We start from the raw sequence: 10784 nt of genomic DNA, 5'->3' as shown, positions 1-10784 counted from the left end.
TCTGCCATGAGCAAAACATCCAAATAAAGCTGGTGGCAGGTCATAAAAATGTGATGCACACATGAAAGCGTGATGTAAAACAACTGCAGGCAGGGAGCATAATCGTAGATAATAGGACGCTTGTTTTGGGTAGTCTCGTGGAAACGCGTTTCAGAGTGTTAATTAATTACAGCGTAGCCTAAGTTTATTAGTCTGCAAATTATGAATCATTCAGCGCCCTTGTTGGTCGTTCAATGAAAGAAAGTAACATATTTAGACCGTTTTCCTGCTGCTGACTTTAATCAAAGCGTATCCGAGTAACTCCGACTCTCACTTTAGGAGGAGTTTGCGACTCCTGTTGCTCTGTGAGACTTTTACCAAAACGCCTAGCACAAAGAGAGATCGGGCCGAGCTGCAGATAAACCGTTCCCGGGGACCAGCTGGGGGATTTTCTGTCGTGCAAAGTCCAGTCTCGTGGCCAAGCGAACTCTTTCTGGGAAATGAGCCAAACCAGCCGACAGTTATCTTGCAGCTCCGTTTGGTCCGGGGTTAAGAAAATAAAGGCAGGCGACGCGGTGAGAGCTCTCGGCATGGCGCAAAAAACTGAGGAAAATCCAGACGGTTTCACGAAAAGCTGCGCAGGAAACGGCAGGTTTGACGAATCCGATAATAATGCCAGGAGCTGCGGGTCTGGGTGCGTTAATCCGCCAGCCCGTGACATGGAGGCGCGCTGCTGTCAGACAGCTGCTGCTCCTCAGGAGGAGTTGTTAAACGCTGACACCAGATCCTTTTCTGCGTGCGCCACAATCTCAGAGACAGCCAGAGAGCTGTGCAGAGCAGTGTCCGTTTCTTTGGGTCTCACCATGGAGTCCAGTGACATGAGCGACGTGGACGCCGCACTCCCCCCATGTGCGGCAAATGACCAAATCAGCGGAGAGTATTTTTTCGGGGTGGACGCCGCGGCTGTGAGCTGCCCCGATGCCCAGACCCAGATTACTTACAGGTGTCCCGACCGGGAAGAGCGACCTGTTCACGGCCAGAAGCCAGCCGTGAAGATGTATAAAAGTTCAGAGACGCCTGCGCATTTTCATCACCTCGCCTCCAGCCGGACGTCTGTGAACGCGCAAAACTTTACACCGTGCGAGGCTGAGGACACGGATCACCTGAACGCAGCCCGCGCCGTTTCATGCCCTTACGCCCCAGACCACTTAGCCCAGTACGCTCACACTTCGACGGCGGCGGCGGCGGCCAACGAGAGGCCATGCAGGGCGGCTTACAACCCTCAGGAAGGCGTGCGGGACTTCGTGGAAGCCCCGGAGAGCGACTCCGGCGGATATCAGCCGGACCAGTACAGCGTCAAAATCAAGTCCGAGGGAAACGATGGTTGGGGGTCTTTCTGGGGCGGCGGGTACACCTTCAACAAAAGGTACAACACTCAGTTCTGGGGGTCCAGGCAGTGCATGAACGCACACGAGTCTGGACCGAACGCGGCGTTCATATGTAATCCATACGAGGGGAGCGTGGTGCGCCCGGAGCAGTGGTATCCCGGCGGTATGCTGAGGACCCCCTATCCCAACTCCGGAGACATGAAGAGCCAAGTCGGTGAATGGCTGGATGTAGTCTACAACGATACCAGGTAATTCAGTTATAATTATAATTATTATTGTAGGATAACTAAATAACTGACTTTGTAAAAATTCTATTTTTTACAGTTTTTAAGTAATGTGTAAATATATTTATATATATATATATATGAAGAATGAAGTGGACTAGCTTTTTTTTCTTTCTTTGTTCTTTTTTTTTTTTTAGTTCGCGCTTTGTGAGTAATCAGATCACCAAAAGTGATCCTATTCATCCTGAATCCCATTAAGGACCACGCCGTCTGAGCTGGTTTGTCGGTCTGTCAGGATGTAAAAAGAAGTACAAACTTTTCTAGACGTAAAAACAAACAGCAAAATAATAATAATAAAAAAAGACAAGCTAGAGATTTTGAGTTCACTCTGACTTTACGGGCAACAAAAAAAAAGTGCTATTCTTCAAGTCTCCAAATAATCACAGCAACTTTATTGGTCTGTCCTGTTATTCACGGCATATAGGACAATTAAAATAATTCCTGTGCTAATTGACCAAACGTCTGGTTAAGTCAGTTTTCAATGTAAACGCCAGATAAATAAGTAAATAAATAAATACAAAAAAATTACAAGAGTCAAGAGTGTTTGAGTAATTCCTTATTTTATGTGATCCCCAGCTCAACCATTTGGTTGCAATCAATCATATGTGCCCTTTAAAACCATGTACCCTAATCAACTTCTCTGGTGTTTCTGACTGACATTAAATGGCCACAAAAGAAAAAAAACTTCGAAAGCATCAAACCTATAATGAGATAAAAACATGTGTTTCATCTTAGCTAGCATCCTGTTTATTCCTTGTAGACAGCTGTTGTAGTTACATTCCTACTACACGTGTCTTTTTTTCATTAGAAACCAAATCATGTCCAAGTTTCTGAAAGGATTTTACAGCTCTCACTCAGCTCACGCAAATTAATTAGAAAACGTTGACCAGACAGACATTCAAGCTCATTATGAGATACATATTTGAGTAACATGAATGTGCCTTGAATTAAATTTATGAACAGAGTTAAAATCAGTCAGCATGGGATAAATGCTACTTTGCAATAAAAAAAAAAAAACAAAACAAAAAAACCCAACAAAACAACAACAACAAAAAAAAACAACGTTTTTATTACCCAGGCGGTCTGTTTTAACATTTTTGGACCAAACAAATAGCTGATGGTGTAGACTCATAACTCTCTTGATTAGGTAAAAACCATTATAAACCTGCATGCTGATCGGCCAGCAGCCCACTCAAACACCATTCGCTCAAGCAGGAGAAGATAATAACTTTGACGCAAAAAATAATCACCAAAAAATGCTTTCCATAATATCATGAAGCTGTATTATTTTAAACATCACAAAACCAGTAATTTGACTCAATGCTTGGCGTTGTCGACGATGAAGGTTGTGATATGAACGCAAATGATTTTAATGTCCCGTTCTAATTTTCATGTGTGTGCTTAACTTACTCTTTCTATTTTCTGTTTCTTACAACAAAGTATTCGTATTTTCTTACTCGAATGACTGAAAGGAAAAATCTGTCGCTAATATGTTGTATATATTGGAGTTGTTTTGTTTAGATCTAAATTCTCTGAAGATTTGCACTCAAACTTGCATCCCTGTGTTCTTTTATGACTTAGTTTGGTTTATAACGCCGAATGGACCTGGTGTGGGGATGTTGATTGACTCTAGAGTCATATATTACACAGCCGAGGGCTTTTCTCCAACTGTCTGAGTTCACTGAAGGTAATGACTCAGTGTGTGCACTCTCAGACTCCGTTTTTTCTCAGAAACCATGCATGTAGGTGCAACATGTTTTTGTAATTTGCCTTTTATTTTAATGTTTTGACTGTAGAGGGCGACAAGAAACATTCAACTGATCTCCCCACTCACACGGCCTTTTTTGTGCTTTTTTTTTTACAGTTTCCTTTTTAGACAACAAGGTCATCCTAGTTCACCAGACGGTGCTACGGTCTAGCGGTCTTATCCAGAAACCTGTTTACTGCAACACAGCTATTTCATGTGGTTAAACATTCAAATGAACAAGAAAATTCAGCAGACACCCTTAACTATTAATTAACATGTGCAGCGAGGATCTGCTGCTCATCTGTATAAAAGCTGCTCCCATCTGAACCTTTCCTCGCAGCAAATGGCTAAAAAACACACATCACGTCGCTTAAAAAAAAAAAGTTTCGTTTTAAATGAAAATGCCAAGTCAAAGCGAGTCAAGTTTATTTGCACGGGACATTTGAGCAACAAGAAAGTTCAGAGTGCTTTACAACATAAAAACAAAATACAGTAGCCAATTAGGAAACAAGCGAAACATAAAAAATCACATTTTGTCAAAAATGCTGTCATCAAAATCATTAAGTGTATTGATCAACATTCTACTTGTTCTGAATCAAAGGCAACTCAGTTTTGCAGCTGTTTTCTCAAATTTGTTCCAGATTAGTCTTTTAGTGGGTTTCTTAGTATCTTTTGTAGCATGGTAGCGTGCATCACATGGTATCGTTTGCTGCTGGAATCATGACAGCAGGACTCATGTAAGAATTAATAAACATGTTCCGTAAATTTAACTTGAAATCAAGGTGAGAATTCAGAGTGTGACTGCCAGGCCGTAATAAGTAAAAGTGCATGAAAAATATTAATGCTTTTGCAGGGCATGGGACCTAATGGTGGTCACTATAACAAATCATGGTAGATGGTCAATGTAGAACAGCAGACCACGTCTCTAAAAGTTGGACAGAAACAAAAAGCCTGAAATGGAAAGTGACAGTGTCACCTGGAGATGAGCAGCATAAATATTTGACTGGTAGCTGAGATGGTTTTTGTCTCACGTAGCACTGATTGATGCTGCAAAATCACAATATGGTAACATTTACCATCACAGCTTTATATATGCTATAGTTTTATTCTTCTAAAATAGTAAAACTCAAATGATTTAATGATTTATTTATTTTTAAAAAGATAATAATTATTTTTTTCTGGTTTTTATTAATTGATTCCCCAGGAGTCTGAATTCAAAGAAACATTGAAAGTTTTTTTACTTGCCTCAAAATCCAATATGGCTGCCATGTTTGAGACATGGCAATAGCTACAATAATAAACTGCGTTAATTTAAATTTCTGACTGTTTGTTTCTCCAGATTAAATCTTTTTGATAGATACTTTTGTTTGTAGCTACTTCTTTATATGGATCTGTTAGTGAGCATATTCAAATAAATAGCATGCAATGAAACGCGCTGTTAGCTTGTTTTGCTAATAACGTTTAACTTGTGACTGAGCACAACTTTTAGCAAATTTACAGAGGTTTAAATTGTTCTTTTACCTAGTGCATGCAATGCAAGAATCCTTTCTTTCCCACCACTGCAATCATTTTACTGCTCTTTCTCAAACCTCTATCCTTATAGATTTTACAGGACCAGGCACTCACCTCCAGCAATCTGTTTCTGTAACCCAACACTGAACATACTCTTTCTTCTTCTTGCCATTTGTTGTCATGGGTCGGAGCCAACCAATAAGGCTCTCTATGGGGAGGGGTGAGGAATTAAAACGCAGAAAAACAGAGGTCAGAAATCTTCAGTAAAATGCATCTGCAAATGCACTCTGCCTACGGTTGTCTGGATTGAAGTCTGTTTGCTGGCACAGTTACAAGGCACTTAAATCTGCTAAAGCAGAATCTGCAAGAAAAGAGGACCTAAGCGAACAGGTTTAACCCAGGCTGGCAGGATGTTGAGGTTTTTGAGGAGAAAGATGCAGAAAGGACAGAATTTTGGTGCAAGAATCATTAGGTCTAAATGCAGAAAGTTTTGAGGGAGAGAGAGAGCATGGCAGGCTTGCAAGCAAGCAGGATGTTTTTAAGTGTGTGAGAAAAGCAGCAAATTTTTTTCGCCAAGTTGAAAGTATTGTACTCATAGATCACAAAAGTATTTTTTTAAATTATAAAAGTAAAAGTTATTGTGAATTTTTTTTTCATCAGCTCAAAACTACAATAAATATATGAAATATATTAACAACAAAGCAGTCTGATTTTTGTAGAAAATGGATCTTTAATCCAAAGTAGATGCAAACATAAAAAGTCTCTGGTATATTTGCATATCTAAAAGAAAATCAAACAATTTCAAAATGTTTGTGTTGTTAATTCTTTTCTTATTTCTTACCAGTATATGGGTCACTGTTTTGCTATATTTTGAAAAGTTAAACAAAAAGGAGCACAAAAGTATGGCTGTGTACAAATGTCACTGGTTGTTTGTGGTCCTATTTAAAATGATAAAATTATTGTATAACCTCCATTGTTGGTATTAGGATGATTGTAATTTATAACAGTTTTGAGCTATTAGTCTTAAAAAGCACCCATCTTGCAAGCCTCAGTCAGGGCTTGCACACATTTCTTTTAGTTTTGAATTGCAGTCGGGAGCCAAACAAAATCATTCTGGGTGGCGCAAATGGTCCCAGGGAGGCACTGTGGACACTCCTGCCTTACAGTGAATATAAGAACTTCTGCTTGTTAATTTCAAAATTTTCCTTCTTTATCCATACACACATGTAGCTCCACACAAATCCCACTGATTCTCCAACTTGCAGCGGGAACATGGTACAGACCCGAGAGCTAAGGAGCCATTTCACTTTAAACCTGTTTTTCTTCTACTATTCTTCCTTTTACATCTCTTTTGAAAATAATTAAGTTAGTAATTGTTGTATTTATCTTATTTTCAGTAGTACCAGAGGTAAACCAAATACCTCCAGAAGTTGTGGCAGTACTTGGGTGACATGCATGAAAACCATGGCAAATTAGTATGTCAAAAATGCATAAATAACATGGAGGTGGTCATAAACATCATACTCTGATGCATAAACCAAAAGGAATCTGTGCATGCATTTAGACTTTTAGTCTTCGGAATCAGTGTAATGTGTTTAACGGAGGAAAAGTTCAAAGGGGCTTCGTAGAGCTGAGCCACTTTTCTTCCTGAATCGGTCCCAAACTATCCCTGCATGCTTGTAAATCTAGGAACTGTCTCAAATACTCCCTCCTTACTTCAAAGTCAGCATTAAGAGATTCTGCTGGATGCCGGTGGTTTTCTTTCATACGTATGCATATAAATATATAATACGTATTTATACTGTACATATAAACATTAACAACATTAAGACAACGCCTATGTTGGTGAGAGAATTCCTGCTTTTTTATTAAAAGTTCGAAGCATGTCTGATTAGTCATGGCAGCTTCCTGTTTACAAACAACAAAGCACCATGTGGTTTGCGTCATCCTGGATCATCCCATTGCACAGTCTTTAAGCTTTCATCCTCTGACTGGGATGTGCGCGTGGTTAATAAAAAGGCCGATTTACAAGCCTGAGAACTCTTCAAAAACAGCAAAATCTCCCTCTCTACATAATGAGAGCAAATTTATTCCATCCAAATGGCTGCTAAATGACGTCTCCTGCCATTTCCTGAAAATCGGGACGCTTCATCCTTGTCACCTTTAAACCGAACCTTCGTATCTATCTAGTACGTCACCGAGGAAACATTGTGTCTGAGGCTCCTTTGTTATCTCTTCTCTCAAGGCTGCAGCCGGCCCAACTTAACCCACATCTCATCCCACAGCCACAGCATGGGCGTTCCATGCTTTTTCCACACCATGCTCTGCTCAAATCTATATAAGTTGCACCTTGTTTGTGGTTAGACATTGGGAATTATATTAGGTGTTTTGTGGTGCTGAGCTTTAGGCCTAATTTGTCCGCAGTGGGTGATACTTTCACAAGAAAAAAAGGATTCAAACCGAACATGGAGTTTTAACACAAGAGAAGAAAAAGAAAATGATTCCACTTGCAATAAAAAAAAAAATCTGTAAAAGAAGTAAAATCATGTGTTTGCTTGTCTGAAGATCACCATCCGATGTACACACGTTTGTTTCATCTCATGTTTGACTGCAGGTTTGAGGCTGGCAGAGAGCACATGTTCCCCATGGAGTTCTTCTTCCCTCCCCAGAGAACGTGCCTGATTTGCTCAGATGAGGCATCTGGCTGCCATTACGGTGCGCTCACATGTGGCAGCTGCAAGGTTTTCTTTAAAAGAGCTGCAGAAGGTAAATTAGAAGTTCCAACTTGGATTTACAGTTTGGTGCCGGTGCTTGAAAACGCTCCACGTATTTATTGCTTGAGTTTCTTTCTGTTTTTGACAATGGAAGCACTTAGTAGTTAAATGAGATTTTTTTTTTCATTGGATCATGTTTCACTGGCTCAAATAACCCATGATTTGCCTTTGTATCAAATAGGTAAGCAGAAATACTTGTGTGCAAGCAAAAACGACTGCACCATTGACAAGCTAAGAAGAAAGAACTGCCCCTCTTGTCGACTGAAGAAGTGCTTTGAAGCTGGGATGACTCTTGGAGGTAGGGCAGATTGTTTTAAGATGTCTTTTCATTAATATGATTACATGACCTACTAGTGAATAAGTAGGGATATAGCCTGTATACATTGCCATGCAAAATTATTCACACCTCTTGGACACATTTCAATACATTCTAGTCACAAACATCTGATGTTTTTGGGGAGGGGACTTTCTTATGATAGAGTAGAGTGTTTCTATGAAATGGAATGAAAGTGATTCATGGTTTTCCCAATATGTCAATAACAAAAATCTCAAAAGGGTGGCGCACATAGTTAAGCCCCCTCGAGAATCAACAGGTTGTAGAACCGCGTCTTGCTGCAGTTTGCGCTGCTGGTCTGTTGGGGAAACTCAGACTGGACGGAGACTGTTTCTGAATATCAATTTCCACAGATTCTTTGCAGTAGATTCCCAGTTGGATTAAGTTTCAACAGTTTGACTTTTGGGCCTACATAACTATTAGGTTTTCAGCTGTGGTCTATAACACATTTAGAGTGTTTCATTACCTAACCCTTCTTCAAATCCTTTTGAATACACTTTGTATGAACATTTATCAACGCATACATTAAGTGTTAAAGTTTACAGAGGTTTACTCAGTAGTGAAAACATACTGTACACACTTCACCTAAGATATACGTCAAACTAATTATGTGCACACACACTTGCATACAGACACACACACAGACCTGTATCATCTTGCCAAACTAAAAATCTGCGCTTATCAGGTCACTTGACGCCACTTCATTTACCAACAGCTAATCACTGTTGGATGCTAGCTCTGCTTTACCATTGGGAAGTTTTTATGAAGTGTTCCCAAAATATTTTTCTTGGAAAATGGTTTAAAAGGGATGTCCAAAGTGCACACTCCCCTGTTTAAAATGCCAAGTTTTTGTGGTGTAAAAAAATAGGATTTTTAGTAATAATGTAAAACGCCATTTTGCACATGTCTGACATTTATCTTGTACAATTCAAGTGAAACACAAAGAAAATCCCTTATGAAGAAGAATGTAAAAACAGGAAAAAAAAGTTGCTGCATCTTGGTTACAGTTTCACTTTTCAGTCTTCTTTGGTGCACAGCTTGCATTGCTTGGAAGAAAATCAGTGCAACATCAATAAAAGTTTAACTGTTTTTGTCTCGTCAGGATATTCCTGGCATTTACTCATTTGCATCCCTTAGAGTGAGTCATAGTTTGCAGAAAGATCACAGGTGATTAAATAAATGTCATTGTACAAAGATGTACTTTAATCAGGATTAAGGTACAGAAAATTGTATCCATACCATCCAACTTGGTAAAGACAGTAATCAATGATTACATAAAATCTAAAACAATGACATTACAAAAACTGGATGTTTCTCCAAAAATGAACCAAAAGATAAGATAAAAATGATAACTATTCAGGATTTTATGAATTAGTGAAGTGAAATCATTTGAAAACACCTTTAGACAACAGATGTCCCTACTATCTGACAGATTTGGAGAACCTTATCGGTGTGGAAGTGAATCAAAAGTTGCTTCAGCCCAATACAAGTTAAAGGACGTGCACAGTCATGCTGTCCGGTTGTTATAGTTTTTTCTTCCGCGAAGCAGATGTATTTGTTTTCCAGTTGAATTGTACTGAATAAATGTCACATCATAATTTGAAAATCTTTTCGAATTATTCCTCATGGTCTCGTGTTTTCTGTCACAAAAGCCTGGCATTTTACAGGAGAACTATTGTATGTCGGAAATCAGAGGCGGTCCTAGCCTGTTTGGTGCTCTGGGCAAACAACCCCACCGGACCAAATCCCGAAACTTAAACTTTTTGCTATGTTTTTCACATTGAGAGTAAAGTTTTGTTTTTGTTTTTTTAACCAAAAACAACTTTCCAACATATTCACCTGTCTACAGTTACCAAATGGCTGCCTGTCCATGTAGGCAGCCATTTGGACACACTCATTCATTTGATTGATTGTGTCCAAATGAAGTTGATCTCTGGTTTTCTTCTTGTTCATCCAACAGTTGCTTTTCGCTCTAAGACTAACCCATACTCACTGATTATTTTAACCCTCCCACGGTCTTAGCACAACTCTCAGTAGGAACACAGCAAATGTCACGGTCGGTCAGTAAGCGTGACGGGGGTTGTCCCATCAGGCTGTCAGTTTTCAAAACCGCACAAAGCAATCCCTCATAAAAGCACACATGGGGCCAGTGTGACCCGGCTGGACCACGCACAGTGTAGAACAGTTGTGGGGTCTAAATTACCCCATCTGTAAAGACCACGAGTCTTAAGAAATGTCTAAGTTTTCTGCTAGTATCATTTGATAACTCTTTGGAACTGATTGAATAATTTTTTGAGGATAGTTTGTTTCATAGTTTTGGGCTATAGCTGTACATTCCTTGCTACACTGACCCTGCTCTTAATATACCTACTCTAAGGCCCTCACCCATCACCAAACACTCTAGCACATATGTTTCTGCTCTTAAACTCTCCTGATTTTTTTTTATTGTGTTGGTGGCATTAGATTCCACCAACTACTTTATGTATAGCTGGAAACAAAATATTTTTACACACTATATAAAAATGCACAAACTTTTTTTCTCCTCACCATCTGAATATTTCCTGTTTTATGTTAGTAAAGATCACCAAAATTTTTCCAGTTTGCTTTTTTTTTTTTTACATTCAAAAGTTCACATTTGGTAGAATTGCCTTTTAGACTGCAAGGCGTGAGTTGAGGATTTTGGGTATCCCTCTCAAAGACTCAAATTTTGCTTTGCTCACACCAAGATCAGGACATGATGATGGACTCTTAAAACATTGACTTTGT

The 10784-nt window shown here is 39.4% G+C and overlaps 1 protein-coding gene across 1 annotated transcript in view; it reads left to right on the top strand.

Moving 5' to 3' along the window:
- The first annotated feature begins 479 nt into the window (after positions 1-479).
- Positions 480-10784, top strand: part of ar (androgen receptor) — a 42391-nt gene continuing 32086 nt past the window's right edge. Inside the window, exons 1-3 of the mRNA XM_032576840.1 lie at positions 480-1615; positions 7525-7676; positions 7866-7982. Of these exons, the coding sequence (XP_032432731.1) occupies positions 480-1615; positions 7525-7676; positions 7866-7982 (1405 nt within the window). The remainder of the gene's footprint in view (positions 1616-7524; positions 7677-7865; positions 7983-10784) is intronic.

Source organism: Xiphophorus hellerii, chromosome 11 (assembly GCF_003331165.1).
Source record: "Xiphophorus hellerii strain 12219 chromosome 11, Xiphophorus_hellerii-4.1, whole genome shotgun sequence".
Lineage (NCBI taxonomy): Eukaryota > Metazoa > Chordata > Actinopteri > Cyprinodontiformes > Poeciliidae > Xiphophorus > Xiphophorus hellerii.
This window is presented reverse-complemented; position numbering and strand designations above follow the sequence as displayed.